This window comes from Pleurodeles waltl, chromosome 10 (genome assembly GCF_031143425.1).
Source record: "Pleurodeles waltl isolate 20211129_DDA chromosome 10, aPleWal1.hap1.20221129, whole genome shotgun sequence".
NCBI classification, from domain to species: Eukaryota; Metazoa; Chordata; class Amphibia; order Caudata; family Salamandridae; genus Pleurodeles; species Pleurodeles waltl.
Window position 1 is genome coordinate 537412269 of NC_090449.1, and position 20756 is coordinate 537433024.

The 20756-nt window shown below is 43.6% G+C and overlaps 1 protein-coding gene across 12 annotated transcripts in view; it reads left to right on the forward strand.

The window, feature by feature from the left end:
* The window catches only part of ALS2CL (ALS2 C-terminal like), a 544978-nt gene that overhangs the window by 285500 nt on the left and 238722 nt on the right, over nt 1-20756 (forward strand). For all 12 annotated transcript variants that reach the window (XM_069210973.1, XM_069210972.1, XM_069210966.1 and 9 more), the window contains one exon: nt 20113-20178. In XM_069210973.1, the coding sequence (XP_069067074.1) occupies nt 20113-20178 (66 nt within the window). The remainder of the gene's footprint in view (nt 1-20112; nt 20179-20756) is intronic.

A 20756-nucleotide genomic window follows, 5' to 3' on the forward strand; every position in this document is an offset into this window, starting at 1 on the left:
TATCAGAGACCCAGGGGGGCACTGGTTAGCAGGGATTTTGTGGCTCTCCACAGATTCCAGAACTTTCCATCGCAACAAATTGAGAAAAATGTGTTTTTAGACAGAGTAACAGAACCTGGTAAGAGCCACGCAAGTCACCCCATCCTGGGTTCACCTGGGTGTCTAGTTCTTAAAAATTTACAGGTTTTTTAGGTTTCCCTAGGTGCCAGCTGTGCATGGACCCAAAATCCACAGCTATGCACATTGAAAAAAGATGACGTTTGTGGGGGTAAAATGTGATGAGTTCATGTTGAGCTTTGGGTCATTTCCTGTCACAGTCACTAGGCCTACCCACACACGGGAGGTACCATTTTTATCAAGAAACTTGGGGAAATCTAGGTGGAAGGAAGTTTGTGGCTCTCCTCGGATTCCAGCACTTTCCATCACAGAAATGTGATGAAAATGTGTTTTAGACAAATTTAGAGATTTGCAGGGGCTTCTGGGTAACAGAACCTGGTGAGAGACACACAACTCACCCGATCCTGGATTCCTCTTGGTACCTAGTTTTCTAAACTGTACAGGTTTGCTAGGTGTCCCTAGGTGCTGGCAAAGCTAGAGCCCAAAATCCTCAGCTATGCACATTGCAAAAAAAGGTCAGTTTTTTGTGGAAAATGTGCAGTGTCAACATTGCATTTTGGGCCCTTTCCTGTCGTGGGCTGTAGGCCTACCCACACAAGTGAGGTGCCATTTTTATTTTGAGATTTAGGGGAATACAGAATGGAACAAGTGTTATTACCAATTGTCTTTCTCTGCATTTGTGCCTTCCAAATGTAAGACTGTGTGTAAGTATTTTGAGAAATGCCCTCTAATTTACATGTTAGTATGGGTATCCCCAAATTCAGAAATGTGCACATAATCACTGCTTTTAAACTCCATATCTGCCCATTTTCGGAATACAAGTGTCCTTGATACTAATTGTACACTCTTTATAGTTTGCCAGATGAATTACTTAATACCCGGTACACAATGAACACCATTGCAAGGTACAGCTCAGATATTGGCTTGGCTCTGGGTACATAGGGTTCTTGGTGAACCTACAAGCCCTATATATGCTCACAGCCAGAAGGGTCCAACGGATGTAACAGTATATTGCTTTTGAAAATCTGCCATAGTTAGAAATTACAGATTAAAACATAGACACAAATGGCTGTTTTTTTCAACTCAATTTCAGTATATTTTTTCAACTGTTACTTTCTATAGGCAAACCCTGAAGGATCTACACAAATGACCCCTTGCTGAATTTGGAATGTTGTCTACTTTTTAGAAACATATAACCTTCCGTGATCCACCATTGCTTTCATACCCATTTCTACCGCTAACTGGAAGGAGGTTGGAAACACACAAAATAAAAACAAATGAGCTATGTTCCAGTAGAATGCTAAAACTGTCTTGAACAATGTGGTTTTCTGATTCAAGTCTGCTTGTTCCTGAAAGCTGGGAAGATGGTGATTTTAGCACCGCAAACCCTTTGTTGATGCCATGTGCAGGGAAAAAACCAGATGGTTTCTTTTGCAGCACTTTTTTGCATTTTTCCCCCAAAAAACACTAACTTAAGCTGTATTTAGGCAAATTTCTCAGTACACTCCAGGGCAATCCACAAACCCTGGGTACCTCTAAAATCCCCAGGATATTGGAGAAAAAAAGGACACACATTCAGCATGGATACCTTATGTGGACAAAAAGTATGGGGGCCTAAGTGTAAACTACCTCAAATAACCAAAAAAAGCTTTAGCACTGGGGATGGGAGGGGTGGATATGCTAGCAGCGAAAGGGTTAAAGAAGTTAGCATATCAATTTTGAAGAGGGTGGTATGGAATTAAACCTTAAAAATATGATCAATGACTCACTGTCCCCTCTAGGAACACTTTTGGTAACGTCCTCAATCCTTTTCGGCAGCAAGGTGCACCTTATTTACAAACCAGGCTTTACATTTTGGCCCCCGAGAAAATGTTTGTAGGATATGGACACTCTTCTTCCAACCATGTGTACAACCTCATGCCTGGCTACCTTCAGCAAGGACCTTAAAGCCCTCCTCACTCCTACGGAGAAACGTTAACCAATGCATGTCCTTAATTCCACCACTGATTCTCCATTGCTTGCATTGTTTCTATTGTTTGATTATTTGTTTTCACTAACTCCGATTCTTTTGCTCTAATCCCTTTGCACCATGTCGGCATTATAGAAAATTACAAAAATAACATTAACACACTTAAAGAGACAGGTTGATAATTGCGTATTCAGGACATTAACGGAGCAGTAGAGAAGCAAAAAAGCAAGTTAGTAACAAAGCACACATTTTACCTGATTCTCGTTTCGGTTGAAGAAGTGGATTTAGGATGCTTTATGTAAACAGAAACCGCACAGATTGTGTTAGCTTAAAATAAATGTGTTGAATTTTGCTGGTCTAAAATCTGGTGCACTTTAAACACAGAGTGAGGAACGATTACAGAATCATATAGTCCAATATCAGTTAGCCCATGTTTGCTGTACAGCAACTGGTTGCTAATGGCAACCCGCCTACCATTTTTTATTTTACATGGAGACAGATGGAAGACAGAAAACCATTTTAAGAAAGATGAACAATTTCTCATACCAACTTACTCATGCCCTAAGGTAACTATAACTCATGCTCCCATCATGCACAGTTTTCTCATCAATAATTTCACTGCAAATGTTGCAGTGATATTACCATTGATGTCATAGAAAATGTTATGAGTCATGTAATATGTGAGGGAATTAGCAGTGCATGGCGAGGGCACAAGTAGTAGTTAACTTAAGGCATAAGTTATAGTTACTTGAGATAATGATAACTATAACTATAACTCTTGAATTTCAGTGGTTTTTAGTGTTTAAAACTTTAGGCTGTTACTGAAAATTTCACCTAAGTATAATATTACTTTAACCTTTGATTTCCAAAGTGAAATTCTATTTTTTTATTTTGAGGTTTGGCTGCAGGGTCTCACCTGCTGCCAGACCCTTCTGCCGCCCCCCCCATGCCATCAACCCAGCACTTCACACAGCCTTCTGCCATGTGCTGTGGAGAGGAGGAGGGCTTGGCCACAAACCCTTGCCTGCAGCCAGGCCCTGTGGCCAACCTCAAACGGCTTAGGTGCCTTCGGACATGCATGTCAGGGGTTTGGCCACCCCAAAGGCAGCCAACCCCACACTGCACATGGTCTTTGCCTGTGCATGGCAGGGGATTGCCCACAGGGCATGGCCCTGGGATCCCCAACCCCCAGGGCCTTTTCTTTTAAGGGGACGGGGCTACTGAGTCCTCTCCCTGTGCTTATTATGGCCCTAGTGACCCAAAACCCCAAAGCCATAAATATTTTAAAAGGGAGTGGGGGATGCTTGGGCCCCTTCTCTGAGCTTCTCTAGGCTCTGGGAAACACATTCCCCAGAGTTTTATCTATTTTAAAGGGAGGGGGGGCATGTAGCCTCCCTCCCCAAGCCTTATTAGGCCCTTGGAATCCCATCCCCCAGGACTGTTATTTTAAATTAAAGGGGAGGGGAGCTGTGTGGCCCCGTGCCCCCCCCCCCCAGCCATTACCTATTTCCCAGGCACCGCATTACCTAACGGTCAGTGCCCTGGTGCCCGCCTAGGTCACCCACCATATACTCATTGAGGGCGACTGAAGAAGCCTCAGGGTCCCCATAGGGAGCAGCTTATTGTGCCGCTTCATCTGGATGGCAGTAATATTTTGATCTGTTTCCCTGTCCACATCAGTGCGGGCAGGGAAGTCTGCTTCTAAATGATGAGAGCATATTCAAAGCTCCCGTTGGCTGGGAGCAGGCTCTGTGTTTCCTCCGTGTGACAGGAATTCAAAATGCTCCAGCCTAGACAGATGAAACAGAGGTTTTCCTGCCCACTCTTGTGTCATATTCAGCCTGGGGAGGGAGCTGTGTGCCCTTGTCCCCTAAAAAATACTTCTGGTCCACGGGGCGTCCGGGGATGAAAGTGGTTTGGGGAGGGGGGCCGCAGGCTTGCTCCCTTTAAAACATAATTCGGGCCTGGAAGACGGGGTAGTTGGGCAGCCCCCTCCCATCTCTCCCTGCCCCTAAAAAATACATCAGGTCTCAGAAAATGGTGTCCCCGATGCTGAAATTGACCTAGGGAGGGGGCCATGCACGCAGGTGCTGCAAAAAAATAATAAGTATTTTTCTCTTGGCCTCTGGCCCACCCTGGGGATTTTAAAGAAAAACATGAGAAATCGTGCTTCATATTTTTTTTAAATGTTGCCGCAAATTTATTGTACAATTTGAGAAAATTGCATATTTGGTCCCAGGCAGGGTTCGTCCTGAGTCTTACCTCCAGGTCTATGGCATCAGGGTATTTCTACCCTGCCTCTTGTGTCTTTTTTTACCATTTTGTAGGATTGAGGACTGAATATATATATTCACTGAAAAAAACAAAGGTTAAAGTGACATTATAGTTAGGTGAATATGTTGGTGCCAACATAATGGTTTGAGCTAAAAAAACAACAGAAATATTCACCAGTTATCGCAGAGCTAACTATAACTTGTGCCCCGGCATGCACTTCTTATATCCTCACATATTACATCACTGATGACATGTTCTATGACATAATTTGAAATCACTGATGACATCTCAAATGACATCATTGATTACATCACTGATGACATCAATAATTACACCATCAAAGCTTCTTTTGTACACATTACTCTACAGATTAGAATGGTATTAGAGGTCTGAAAATAAGTACAAAATAGCTCAGAATAATATGAAGCATCAATAATGCCATCATACACACAAATACTGTAGGTGAAGCAAGCTTGTGTTATATGCAACACTAACCCTATACCATACACTTCATGAATAGCCGAGTTCACATTAACAATCAACCACAGATAGATAGGTAACCCCTACTGCACAAACTGTTCAGAGAAAACCAACTTCCTCTAGATACTCAACTCCTGTCACATAGCTAATGCCCTAGAACAGGCAGCCTTTACCTGTATCAAACCACTCACAGTCACCGAACCTGCAGTGACAAATTAAGTGGATATGAGTAGAAAAGTGGGAATTGAAAACAGCGTTTAGAACATGCAGAAGATTTATTCTGTACCACACTGTTTGCAGGCTGTGAGACTCTCATGAGAAATACACCACAGAGTATTAAGGAATATCTACAGAGAACAGTGTTCATTCTATTCGAAACATGTCCAAAGAAACTCTATTGATTAAATAAAGAGGTCTGAAGATGCTAAAGGTCATACTACCGGCAGCCTTCATATGGTGGTAAAAACTTTAGAGACAGCCCATCTTCTGAAGATAATTAAGCACATGTACATAAATTAGTACCTGGTGCACACAGTCTTGTAGAAATTGTCATGTTGAGACGATTCTGTCTAAATACTGCATGCTGCTTACAAAACTTAGTATCTACTACATAGAATTTTTGCCCTGTTGGAAACTTTTTCTGCAAAACCAAAAACCTTGTGTGGATCATACTTGACACAAGTTGTCAGCTGTAAGCTGCAGACAAAGTTACTCCTTAATACATTCCTGGAGCCCAAGAGGTCCCAGGACCACAGGTTGGGAACCCTTGCTTACACCCATTAGCTGGACTCAGGCTGTACAAAATTAGGTATTAGAGTAATATGGTAGATACCCTCCACTATGTAAACTATAAACCGAACTAACACACTTATTAGATGACATAATCAATGATGTTAAAGTAATGTTATAGTTAGGTGAATTTGTCAATGACAACATTAAAGTTTTGAACTAAAAAAAATTAAATTCACCAGCTATAGTTAGCAGACCTTCTCATGACCTCACATATGGAAACCACTATGTCCTGAAGATGGGGCCCCCCGGGACATAGCTACAGAGCCAATCATGGGGGATGGAGTATCTGGGGCCATTAATGGCTCAGGGGCAGGGGTCTGCCTGGTCCCCCTTCCTTAAAGTAATTGGCCTGAGAGAAGGCTCCCAGGACCTTTCAATGCATGGGGAGAGGGACCGCGCTGACCCCTCCCCATTTGGTAAAATTGCAGCCCCAGTGTGTGCTCCCTTGGGCCTTTGGAGGCTCGGGGAGGGAGATGCGCATATTGTTGGCAGCCAATCAAAGCACTCACTCCCACAGGGCCCAATGAAAATAAAGCTCCCTAGACTGATCAAAACATTCTGTTCAGATATACAATTATGTTTGTCCATTAATTTCTCAAAAGCTACTGAACTGATTTGCACTAAACCACAAAAAGCACATTCTGATTTTTGTGATTTGAGACCATGTATACTGTATATATATATATATATATATATATATATATATATATATATATATATATATATATATATATATATATATATATATATGTGTGTGATTTGAGAATATATATATATTACCTAGTGGCAGTCACCACTAGGTAGTTACAGTTAGGACCATGCTTCCATAGAAAAAGCATTTTTTAACATGTCTATATCTTTGGCACCATCTGACGAAGCTTCACAAACTTTTTGAAAAAAAGTGCCCCAGTTATTCTTGTTGTTCATGGAAAGCTTGGGGGTGATCTGTCAAGTGGGGGCCAAGAAAAAGGGGGGGGTCAAAAAAGTTGTGTTTCCCATGTTAATTCCCATGGGACCTTTAGATACGACTACAGCCCGAACCACAGGACGGAATTACACAAAAGTTTGCAGAAAGCTAGCTTTCGGTACTCAGATTAGGCTTTCACTTATTCTGTGTAAATCCATTACAGGTTGCAGGGACTTTATAGGTCTGCTCACATTTAAAACGTACAAAGTTATCTCAAGTAACTATAACTTGTGCCCTACTGTAACTATAACTCTCACCCCTGCCATGCACAGTTTTTTCATCATTTTTTTTTACTGCATTTATTACATTGATATTATCAGTGATGTTATGAAAGATGTCATGCGTTCCGTAATTTGTGGGGTAATTAGCAGTGCATGGAGAGGGCAAGGGCATGAGTTATAGTCACTTGACTATCTAACTCTAACTATAACAGGTGAATTTCTATGGTTTCATACATCTTAAATGTGTATAGGAATTTTCATTAATATACGTTAACCCAACCACCAGCCCACATGGCCTTTGGCAGTGCTCAGCAGCGATTGGCCGGAGAGCCTGTGGCCAACTCCGCTAACCACCCAGCCTCACGCTGTGCATGGCCCTTTGTCCGAGGCCTGTCTCTCTGGGTTTGAGAATAGATGCGAGAGGGTGTATCTGGGGGTGAAAGTGTCTGTGAGAGTGTCTGAGTGTGAGAGTCGATGCATTAGTGTCTTAGTGGATGCGTCAGTATCTGTGTGGGTCTGTGAGTGGGTGTGAGTGGGTGCATGAGGGTTTCAGTGCGTCTGTGATTGGGTGTGTGTGAGAGTGTGAAGAGTCTGTGAGTAGGTGCGTGAGTGTCTGAGTGGGTCTGTGAGTGGGTGCGTGAGGGTCTGAGTGGGTTGGTGAGTGGGAGAAAGAAGAGAAACTGAGAGAGATAGTGAGATGGTGAGAGTTTTTTTTAGGTTTTGGTGAATGGTATACTTAGAATGAGATATTTCTGGACATATTCAAAGGAAAGAAATGACAATTAAAAGAGTGAAATCAGCTTTTATTATGAACCTTTAATGTTTGAAGTAGAAAATAAGTTAAAGAAGGGAATAAGACTACAGACACACCTGGACTAGAACCCTCAACTTTCAGTGTGAGGGTCTGTGTCCTTAACCATTATGCCACAACTGACATTTTCTTTTAAGAAGAAGAAGAATAAGTCACTGCATGGAGAGACCATTGCAATAACTCTCTCTCTCTCTCTCTCTTCCATCCCATTATGGGATGAAAGAGAGAGAGAAAGTAACAGGACAACAGGGGGAGCCTCAAGGCCCTGAGGTCCTAGCTGGGTCCCCAAGCCCTGCTTTAAATAGCAGTTCCCTGCTTGTGGGAGCAATGTTTTCATCTGTCTTTCCTGCACGCATATTTGTGTGAAGGAAAGAAAGATAAAAAATCTGCTTTCTGACAGCGAGAGGTGTTTGACAGCTCTTGCTGTTATAAAGTGGACTTTGTTTGCTTTTGGTTTGTGGGAGTTGTCAAAGCTCCCACCAAGCAATAGCAAGCAGCTATGTCCCAGGGGTGGGCACCCCAGGACATAGCAAGAGCTGGTTCTGTGGGGTTGGGACTGGGGGTTGCTGTCCCCAGGGCAATCAGTGACTCCCTGAGGGGGCCACGTGGCCCCCTCCAATGACCATAGCCTCTGGAAGGTGGTGTTCCCCGTTGCTGTGGGGTTCTGAAACAAACCCCCTTCTCTTTGTTATTATAGCCCTGTGGAGGGGTGGTCCCCAGGGGCTGAGGGGGGGCACATGAGCCCTTGCATGAAATTACATTTAAGCATTAGAGAGGGAGTGGTCCCTAGGGCTGTGGATGGGTTGTGTGGTTCCCGCATCATATTTGTTTAGTGCTCAGGGGAGGTGGCAGTACCAAGGCAGCGGAGGCCTTGTGCCCCCTCATGAAATTACATTTAAGCCCCATGGAGGTGTTGGTCCCAGGGGCAGCGGGCAGAGTAGCTCCCTCGCTTTAGGGGAATGCCCTCAGGACCTTACTCACCCGAGGGATGTTTATAAAACAAGCTTATATTTTTTATATCGTTTTTATTTTTATTTTCACCAGATCTGCTGCAAATTGCAGTAAATAATGTTTAAAAAATGCTTTTTTGCTCTTGGGGGGGGGTCCCTCTGGGATCCCAGCACCAGAGCTAAGGAGGCAGGGTGTCCCTACTCTAGCCCCTTTTGATTTGTTACTCTTATTTTCTGCCAACACGTCCTTGTTGAAGCATTGGCAGCCAATCAGATCTCGGCAGGAGATTGAGAGGGTTTGCAGACCCCTCACGTCCCTATAGCTACAAATTTGGATTTTCTTTATTTTCTCTAAAACTGCTGAACAGATTGAAACCAAATCACAAAAGGTCCCTTTCTGGACCAGGCTCTAGCCTTCTACCAAATTTGGTGTAATTCCATCCAGTGGTTTCTGCGCTATCGCTGTTCAAAATCCCTAAAGAGACATTAATGAGGAAGTAGCGTTATGGGACCCACTTTTTCTCCGCCCCCGCTTGATGGGTCACCCCAAAACGTTCCAGACAGATGCTGAAGTGAGTGTGGTATTTTCTTAGAACATTTCATAAAAATTCATCAGATGGTGCCAAAGTTAGTACGAAAACAAAAAACGCTTTTTCTATAGAAACTAAGGGCCTGATCACGACCTTGGTGGAGAGAATTTCTCTGTAACAAACATGATAGATATCCTATCCGCCATATTACAAATTCTATAGGATATAATGGAACTTTTAATATGGCTGTCGGGATACTCGTCAAGTTTGTGATGGAGTAATCCCCTCTGCCAAGGTCGTAATCAGGCCCTAGGACTTAACTACAACTGTTGGTGACCACCACTAACTAGGTTATATATATATATATATATATATATATATATATATATATATATATAAATATATATTCAAGGTACGCAGATGTGGAGATAAGAATAGTAACTCTATACTGACTGATATATACTTACCTGCAAGGTATTATGGTAATTGCCTTTCTGGATATGTGATATGATATTTTTATAGGATGATATTTAAAAGCTGAAATGCAGTAATGCACCCCCTAGGACCACATCAACATGCACCCTAGAAACATACAGAAAATATTACCTCCTGCTTAACATACCATCATGCAAACAACATCGCATCACAGGATCTTGGGAGAGTAATGCACCAAAAAGGAGTACCTGGTAATTCAAATGGACTGCAACAGTAATGTGGTCCTGGGAACTCTACTGGTATTCAACAATAAGGACCTCATTACGACTTTGGCGGTCCTTTTCCAGGAACACCGAAGCCGCTGCAGGCAAAAGACAGCCAGTGCTGGCGGTCTGTTCCCCCCCATATTAGAAGCCCTTGGAGGACTTCCTCCCATGTCAGGGTGGAAGTCGAATCCGAACTGGGAGGTGTATCGTCAGCACTCCGCCCGCTGTATTACAAGCCATAATACAGTGTGGCAGAGTCCTGCTTGCGTGGTGGTGCTTGCGATGCAAGACCGCCAGGACTCATCCCCTCCTGGATGTCCTCCTCGATGGAGCAGGTAAGTGGGTGTCCGAAGGGGAGGGAGGGTGTCTGTGTGTGTGGGTGCATGTCTGCTGAGTGGGTGGTGAATGTGTGCGTGTATGCGAGTGAATGTGAATGTGTGTGTGCAAGAAGAACACTGCACCACCATGGAACACCTTCACTTCCTGGTCCAATTGAACCACAACTCCTCCATCAGTGGCACCCTGGTGTACAGGCCACCCAGCCCCCGCCCAGCTTTCATAGACAACATCATAGACATTGCTATCCCCCTAGGCCCTAGCGTCAGTCGACTACCTCCTCCTCTGTGACCTGAACTTCCACCTTGAGGACCGCACTGACCCAAACATCACCGCTCTACTATACAACCTCGCCACCCTCGGCCTCAGACAGCTGGTCTCTACATCCACACACATCGCAGGATACACACTAGACCCCATCTTCACCTCAAGCAACCGGATCACCATCAAGACCATCTCCACCCCACACTGGACGACCACCGCTGCATACACTTCAAAATCACAGCACCCAGCAACTGCACCCGTACCCCCAGGCCCCCACACAGGAAATGGAACGAAATCGCCAATGAGAAAATTACCTCATCTCTGCCAAATTCTTCCCTCCTCCCTCTGACTACGCCAACACAGCAGTGCGCAATCTCAACGCATGGATCACCATATGCATCAACTCTCTAGCCCCTCTCCGGCTGACATAGGCCAAACGTGTACCTAAGAAAGCCAGCTGGTTCCCCCATGAACCTAAGAATCAAAGCGTATCCGCAGATGTTTAGAGATAAAATAGAGGAACAGCCGATCCAGAGAAGACCTCGCCTCATTCCGAGCCGCTGCCCACAATGAAAAATCAAGAACGCAAGGAAGGACGCACTCCGGGAGCACATCAACTCCTCCGCACACAACTCAAAGGAACTCTTCTGTCATCAATGAGTTCACAGATCCCCCCTCCGAAGCCAGCAGCATCCCCGTCACAGGACCTCTGCGACAAACTCGCCTCCTTATTCCACCACAAAATCCAGGACATCTACAACAGCTTCCTCTTGGAAAATCCTGGCACCGGAACCTGCGACCGACCCACCCCCCCCCCCAGAATCCACCCAGACCATACACAGCTGGTCCATGCTCACCACAGAGGAAACAGTCGACAGTATGAACAGCACCAAATCCAGAGCCCCCTCGGACCCCTGCCCGCACCACATATACATCAGAGCCAGTGCATCCATCACCCCGGAGCTTTGTAACACAATCAACTGCTCCATCAGCACGGCACCTTTCCCAAGGACTGGAAACATGCCGAAATATGCCCTCTCCTGAAGAAATCTTTGGCCGACCCATCAGAACTAAAGAATTTTCGCCCCATCTTGCTGCTAGCCTATCCCGCCAAAGTACTTGAGAAAGCAATCAACACACAACTACGGAATTTCATTGAGGCCAACAACTCCCTGGACAGCTCCCAATCCAGCTTCCGCAGCAAGCACAGCATGGAGACAGCACTCCTGGCAGCCACCGACGACATCCGATTACTCCTAAACCATGGCCACACTGCAGCACACATACTCCTCGACCTCTCAGCAGCTTTTGACACAGTCTCCCACATCACTCTGCACACCAGACTCCACGACATAGGAAACTGCAGAAGAGCCCTGGGGTGGATCCACTCCTTCCTTTCCGGGAGAACGCAGAGGGTTAGACTCCCGCCCTACACTTCAAGACCTACAGGAGTCAACTGTGGAGTCCCCCAAGGATCCTCACTGAGTCCCACACTGTTCAATGTATACCTGGCCCCTCTTGTTGCCATCGTCAGAAGCCACGGTATGAACATTGTGTCATATGCCGATGACACACAACTCATCGTTTCCCTCACCGAAGACCCAGACACAGCCAAAAGGAACTTTCACTCAAGAATGGAAGCCGTCGCAACCTGGATTAGAGAAAGCTGCCTCAAGCTTAACTACGACAAGACGGAGCTCATCATCTTTGGAAAAGCCACCTCAGCTTGAGACGACCCCTGGTGGCTCACATCCCTCAGCGCCCCCCCCGCACCAACTGAGCACGCCCGGAACTTAGGAATCATCCTCGACTCCTTCCTATCCATGACCTTCCAGGGAAACTTTGTTGCCTCCTCCTGCTGGTACACACTTCGCAAACTTAGGAAGATCTTCAGATGGATCCCAGAAGACTATCACAGGACAGTCACCCACGCATTAGTCACTAGCAAGCTCGACTACTGCAATGCCCTCTATGCCTGCACCTCAACTAGGAACATCAAAAACCTTCAAATCATCCAGAACGCCGCCACCAGACTCATTATGGACCCCCCTCGCTGACAACACATCTCCCAACACCTGAGGACCCTCCACTGGCTATCGGTCGAGAAGTGAATCACCTTCAAGCTTCTCACCCACACGTATAAGGCCATACACAATGCAGGACCAGCCTACCTGAACCACCACGTCTCCTTCCACACCCCCGCCAGATCCCTCTGCTCTGCCCAGATGGCCCTGGCCACCGTCCCTCACATCCCCAAAACCACCGCCGGAGGACGATCTTTCACCTATACTGCAGCAAAGAGTTGGAACAACCCCCCCTGCGCCTCAGACAAAGCACATCGCTCACCATCTTCAGGAAGAACCTCAAGACGTGGCTCTCCCTCCCCCCAGTGCCTTGAGGCCCTCACGTGTGAGTAGCAGCACTCTACAAATATTGATTGATTGCATGTATGCCCATGTATGGGGGTGTCTGTGTGGATTATTGCGAGTGAGTGGGGGTGTCTTGAGTGAATGTTTGTGAGTGAGTGGGAGTGTCTGTGTGGATGTATGCGTATGCTGAGGGGTGTGTATGTGAATGCGTGCGTGAAAGGGTGGGGGTTGTTTGTGACTGTGGGGATGGGTGGGGGGATGTGTGCATGTGTGGGGACATGTGTGCATGTGTGTGCCGATGACAGGAATGGAGATTCCTGTCGGCAGGCGCATGACCGCCAGCATTTTCGTTGCAAGTTAACCGCCACAGAAAGCCTGGCAGTTCGCAGCCTCGTAATCAGGTTGGAGGTGCTCACTGCTGGCCGTGGCGGTGCGACCGCACCAGCGGGCCAGGCAGCGTTGTAGAGGCTTGACGTCTGCCAAGCCCCACAACTCGTGATGTGGCGGTTCTTACCACCAGGTCCACGGCGGAAGAACTGTCACAGAGAGGCTGGCGGTCTCATGACTGCCAGCCTCGTAATGAGGGCCTAAGTATCACAGTTAATGCCCAGTAACCTTTGACTGCCCTGGGACTCAAAGAAAAAGCCTGTGTAAAAACTATAGAATCCCTATAACCATTACACCTAAAATACAAACTTCTTATCCATCAGGTTAGGAGTGAATATCTGAAAATGCACGTGTAATTTAACAGGCGTGCAAAAGTTACAAAGTGTTCTATATTTTTTCTTGCACAATACAGTGTTAAAAGTCTGCAACAATAACTAATAAATTGCTCAACGTCCACAAAATACTAACCTGTAGTACAATTTAGGAAATAAATCAACACACTTTAATATATGTTGGAAATAAATTGAACAGCTTATAACAGCAAACAACATGCTATCTTGTTTATGCTTGCTCATGTTTCTAAAGAGAAAAACAATACAATGTTCTACAGACATGAATTACCCCAATAATTCTGGAGATTGTATTGCAATGTCGTTACAAACAAATGTTTCTGGACCACTGTTTGAAAATTGATACTGGCACCAGGTCGTTACCATAATTAACATCTATAAATCATTAGTGCACTCCTAGAACAAATTGCGATGAAACAAATAAATGGAACACAAACATTTGAGTAGTTTAAACTAGTGAGTTTAAGCGTCACCAGCTACTGTGTTTGCTATGCAGCTCTTCGTGTATCACTCGTGTCTATAAAAACAAAACAATAATTTGTAAATCAATAGGTGCTCACACCCTAAGGGTATATGTAATTTTATTGAAAAAACATCTCATGGAATACTGTTGATGAGAAATCACTTAATCTAAACTGTTTAATTGAAAGTTTCAGAATGTATCAATTTACCATTTCATTGGAAACCAATTAATAGATTGTATTTTTGTTCAAAATTGGCTTTTGTATGCTTACTTTTTAAAGAGTAAATACAATGGTTGCAGGTCTTACTTTCACAGTTTTTTTAGGTATTTATTTCTGTGCGTTCTTCAGTTGACCTAATTTCAGATGTATATATTTTCCAATGTCAAACAACTGTTTCGGGTGCTTTTAATTCAGACCCCTAAACACCCCTAAACATCATCCATCCTGACAACTCACAGTCTCTAAACATCACCCATCCCTGTCCCTAAACACCTGTCACCATGCCTAAGCATCACTTATCCCTGAACCCTAAAAGTACTACCTCTAAACTCCACCCAGCCCAGAAACCTTAAAAACCTCTCACTACACCTAAAGGACACCCATCCCTGATCCCTTACTACACCTCTACACCCATCCCTGAACCCCAAAGCTATTTCTACCCCTACATGCCAGCCACCCCTAAACCCTTAACCCCCTTACTATCTTTAAACTCCACCTATCTTTGAGTCCTATTAACGTCTTTCCGTGCTTAATCCCCACCCATCCCTGATGCTTCGAAACCTCTCACCAACCCAAACTGCACCTATCCCTGAATCCTAAAATAAACCTCACCACCCTTAAACCATCCCTGGCCCCTAAAGATGCCTCAAACCATCCCTGAAACCTAAAAAAACCTTTCTGCTTCTAAACACCACCCATCCCTGGATCCTTATAAAACCCTCACTACCTTATAGTCTGCCAAATACTCAACCATAAAAACTCTTCACCACCCCAACCTTACCTATCACAGACCCTTAAAAACACATACCAGCCTATAACCTCTCCTATCCGTGAACTCTAGAATGACCCAACCCTGAACTCTAAAAACACCTAATCACCTCTATACTCCACTCATCTGTAAACTCTAATAACCACTCTTGACACCTAAACGCCTCCAATTCCTGATACCTAAAACTCTTACCACCCCTAAACTCCACCCATCCTTGAACCCTAAAAAACATTTCTATGCCTGAACTCCACCCATTCCTGGCCCTTACAAACCTTTCATCATCCCTAACCATTACTCAGCCCTGAATTCAAAAAATCCTCAGTAGTCCTAAACTGCATCCAAGTTTAATATATTTCCTTAAAATTGTCTTTCCTTTGTAAACAATGTTTCCTTTAATTTTCGATTCAATTATATTTCTATAGAATTGTCTTTCCTTTAAATTGGTTTTCCATTATTTGGTTTCCTCCAATGTGGTTTCTCAGTTTTTGTTTTTCCATAATTCACTTACATCACATATTAAGTATGCATGTATCTGACTTATATAGCATGAACGTATCTTCAAACCAAAAGAGTTTCAGGAGAAGGGATTGACAACAAGCAGTAGGCAGGACAAGCAGTAGAAAATGGAGTGAAGGAAGAGCCAGAGGCAGGAGTCACATAGTAGTGATAGTGAGTGGGTTTTACAGTACAGAGTTGGACATCTTGGTAGAGAGTATTATAGGAGGGCAGTTGGTGTGAGGGAATGTTTAGCAGAGTGGTAAGGATGCGCAGCGCCATGGTGATTAAATGTTGCTTGTGGATATGTCTTTTAAGCCTCTTCCTGATTTGTCCTCTCCTCAATCCAAGCCTAACTTCCAATAGACACCTGTTGTTTAAACACCAGGCCCTATCAACCATGCCTGTGTTTAACACAGAATCACAGCCACACTTTCATGGAGTATTGATTAGGCATTATTAGATTTCTCTGGAGTCCTGGGATGATTTCAGCAAGGAAAAAAAGAATACATAGACTCTATGGCGGTCATTCTGACCGCGGCGGGCGGCGGTAGCCGCTCGCCATGCGGTCACCGCCATTTGTCCACTCTGCGGTCAAAAGACCGCGGCGGCCATTCTGGCTTTCCCGCTGGGCCGGCGGGCGCCCGCCAAAGGAGCGCCCGCCGGCCCAGCGGGAAAGGAACTGGAACATAGAAGCCGGCTCCGAATGGAGCCGGCGGTGTTGCAGGGGTGCGACGGGTGCAGTTGCACCCGTCGCGATTTTCACTGTCTGCTAAGCAGACAGTGAAAATCATGCTGGGGCCCTGTTAGGGTGCCCCTGCACTGCCCATGCCACTAGCATGGGCAGTGCAGGGGCCCCCAGGGGCCCCACGACACCCGTTCCCGCCATCCTGTTCCTGGCGGTAAAAACCGCCAGAAACAGGGTGGCGGGAAGGGGGTCGGAATCTCCATGGCAGCGCCGCCATGGAGATTCAGCCCAGACAGGGGAAATCCGGCGGGAAACCGCCGGATCCCCTTTTCTGACCGCGGCTTTACCGCCGCGGTCAGAAGGGGCAGGGAAGCACCGCCAGCCTGTTGGCGGTGCTTCCGTGGTCCTCCACCCTGGCGGTCGATGACCGCCAGGGTTGGAATGACCCCCTATGTTCTTAAAATAAAGAATTTGTATCATAATATTGTTAATTGTCTTATTATTTAAGACTGAGGCACAATTAAATGTTGCTGTTATTATCAAAGCATTAACTGTCAATTGAGTGTACCTGGCATGTGATATGCAAATAATGTCTAATCCAAGATCAAGTTATGGTCTGGTATTTGGCTTCTGCTCTACAATGATGTGAAACAGTGATGGTGTAGATGTAGTTGGCTGTGGTTTTATGGATTTTGTGGAATAGATGTATTGTGCTTTGATATTTGCTTATTGGTACTGATTTATTGATCGTTTGAGGTTATCTGCTATATTGTGTGTTATGTATTTTTGTATTTGCATGGTTTAACTGCTTCATTTAAAACCAAACAAAATTATTTTTTTCTTACCAGAGGTGGGTAAGTAATGGAGACTGTCAGATCTTGATTGAAATGGAATTGCAGACCCTTAGAGCATAACACTGGAAGTCTTGTCATCTTTTCTATCTTTATTGAACTTTCATATTTCCGGTATAGTGATGTTACTGCTGGTGTTGCAAAATCACCAGGGATCCTACTTTTTTAGTAGGTTTAGTGGAGTGCTGGACTTTACAACCATTTTGAGGAGAAGGCAGGTGCTGAATAGTATCTAGCTGGCAAGGGGAGTCGTTGAAACTCCCTGAGGATGTAAGTGATTCTGAAGTACCTCCCAAGACCCTTGATTAGATAGGTTGCAACATTGGGAAGGCTCTTGAGAAATGTCACGAGTCACTTTAGGACACCACTCATCTACTGAGATAGTATAAGGCCAGTGATTGTGCAGCCATTCTGAAATCACATACCTGAAGAAAGACATTTACTTTGCTGATCAGGAACAGTTGTTCGCAGGCTATTTTATTTTTGTATAATGTAGTTGCTACATTTGAGGTGCGTTTCTGTACAGAAAACCATGGATATGATACTGTTGACTATTTATGAACTAACAACATCAAGATGCACTGCAGAGAGTGAGTTTACATTTGATTGTTGGTTGCTGTCATTGTTAATGAGCACAAATTATATCTCATCAGGGGTGAGCTTGAAGTAAACATTTGCCATTCAGATCGGAATAGTTTCAAAGTAGTGTTTAATTTGGTCACTGTCATGCCTAGAGGATATATTCAGGATGAGCTAAGCATTATCAATTTACTGGTGAATCTTGATGGTTTTAGGTAACAGTGCTCCAAAGGTTGCCTTTTACACCTGAAAGGATTGAAGCTTGGATGACCCCTTAGTATAATGAGGTAGGTTTGGTCCTGGTGAAAGAACTCATCTGCATGAGCTGGGAATGGTTCTTCAGATAGAACTTAAACCATTGCAAGGCAAGGATTCCGACGCCCATTTGAAGGAGAGGGCATAGAGTATGGCTCTTTGGCATTGTCCTAACAGGAGACAGACATATTTACCAAGGACACTGGCTGGATCATCTGGAGTTATGGAGTTTAACGTAGTCCTTTTAGGTGTATTGTGGTGACGGTCAATCAAGATGATGTGATGTGGTTCTGTGTTGTCAATCTGATGTTACAGTTTGCTGATCATTTATTGGTTGATCTTTACTTCTCCACTGAGAGTTTGATTGGGAGGTCTGATGTGGTTTGCATACAGTTCTTGATTGCCTTGAAGTGGAAATACTCTAGTTTGAGGCTTTAATAATAAGTGTTGTTTACTATGTAGTCTTAATCTCTATCATGAGCTCCATGAGAGTGGTGGGGAAGTAGTTCAGGATCAGCAGGTTGTCTTGTAGATAAGAGTAAAGGGGTCATCACTTTATTTTTCACTTCTATAGTGCAATCAATCTTAAACGTTTATAAACTTCAATAGTCAACACTACATGATATCACCACTAAACATTATAAGATTAATCTCCTCTTCTATGTGGATATAACCCTAACCAATAATCTGAAACAGCGAAGTGGTTTTTAACCTTTTGAATTGTGTGCACCTCAATTGAATCATTGCTGTAAACTGGAGATCCCAACTGAGTTACCTGAAGCAGGGGATCCCAGCCTAAGTAATTTCCTTGATTTGAACATCCATAAAATACAAGAAAATATATAAACAAGTATACATCAAACAAATACACAAATGGTGTTGTGGACCCCCACATTAGCGGACACAGACCAAAAGATAAGAACCACTAATCTAGAACTCAGCAAACCTGTAGGCAAAAAATTGAATTTTTCTTTACTTTTTCAGTTTTCATCATGGTTACCCTCATTATGTTCAACTTCTCATTTCCCAGGGTCACCTACCCTACGGTCACCCAACCATCTATCTCTCCAACACAGATCTGTGTATGTTCTGCTGTATCTATTGTACCTATTTGAAAAAAAACTTACCCATACATATTTTAACAGGTTTTTGTGGATAATGTAGGCATTTACACAGTTGAAATAATATGGGGAATATATTGGAGGAAACAACAAAGCTGGCATATCTATAAATCGTAGTTAATACCAGGATATGGGGAACGAATTCGCTATGCACTGAAACAGCACTTTCAGTATGTATGAATAGAATAGTAGGGTGCTCTAAGTTAGCAATATCTTTTGTTATATTTATGTTTGGACAAAATATTTTCCATCATCCAGTTGATGTTTGATTTATGATTGGTACAGTTTTTATGTGTTGTATTGATTGTTCGATGACATAATTATAGAAGTAAGATTCATATTTTTATATGTGACATTAAGATGTCGAGATGATAAATCTGTACTTCCACTCTTTATTCATGTTAATATTTTAATTGTGGAAAAAGAAATGTACATCTTTTTAAAAATGTTGCTCATTGTGGCACAAATAATTTAAAAAAGGAATTATAGGATACCCACGCCACCTTAGACATTATCACTGATTACAAATGATTGCCGATTGTGTTTATACTACAAACTTTCACATACCTCAGTTTTGGACCAAGATTTGACTCAGGGTACATTTTTCCATTTAACTCAAAATATTCACTTGGAAAACACGGACTAATCAATAATTGAACGAAAGATATGAAAGTAATAAAAAAAAAAATCACATTTTTTAAAAGTATTCTCCCCCCAAAGTATCAATTTATCCACAAATAGCAGTTTAATATAAAAAATATAAATGCAATTCTGATACCTAATTTTGACCTACAAAAATGCACTATTGTTTACGCAATTTTAAATGATCTTTGAAAGGTACTGCACCATAGGGGAGCAATGAAAAAGAGTCAAACAAAAGCACACATTTAAATTATTGCCCTGTATCTCGCTTTCTGCCGTTAGAGATGAAGGGGTAAGAAGGAAAGCTAATTAATACATAGAATACAATATTTACCTTATGACTTCACAACATAAATTGATGGTGGCATGCAAGGATTTACCAAACTTTGTGATTTAAGACATGAGTTCCCTTCGCAAGAGAAACTGTCTAAATAGTTATGTACTCCTTAAGAAGTAATTGGTGGTTTCTCCTCACCGCAGACATTAATGTTCCTTCTCTTTTTATTTGCAGATATTTCACGTCGTTCACGAATTTCGTTGTTGTCCAGGGCTTTGACAGAGCAGCAAAGCTTACAAGGTTAGTTTCAGTTAAGGATCCATATCTTACCCAGAAGCAATAAGTTCTTATAATTCTTACAATATAGGCTGATCATATGCACATATTTAGAGTGTTTCCCTCTGGATGTCAGGAAATGTAGCAGTATTTGCCAATTACCTGTGCCACAAACGGATTTGCTCAGGTCCCAGCATTAAACCCAGGGTCAAAGAGTACCCTCTTCAGGAGACACCAGGCTGCTGTTAACCCACTAAGAAAGGCGGTTGCTGCAATAGGTGCTTTATTGAGGTTTGAGGGTTCATATATGCCATCTGATGGTTAAGAGACTGCTCAAAGAATATTTCCTTCTTCAATGTTTTTAATTGTCAGAGATGTGGTTTTTAGTATATCAGCCAAGTTTTGCCTAATTTTCTTGGATGGTAATTCTTTACACACTACATCTGTGGCCGTCTATTCAACAAAATGCCAGGGGAAGTGGGAGTGATATTATCATCCCTTTGGCTCCTGATGACAACCTTGAACTGACCGCTTGTCCTGACCGTTAAATACTGAACAGTCTCCTATTTGCTGAGGGTATTTGAGGAGGACAAAGAGTGGAA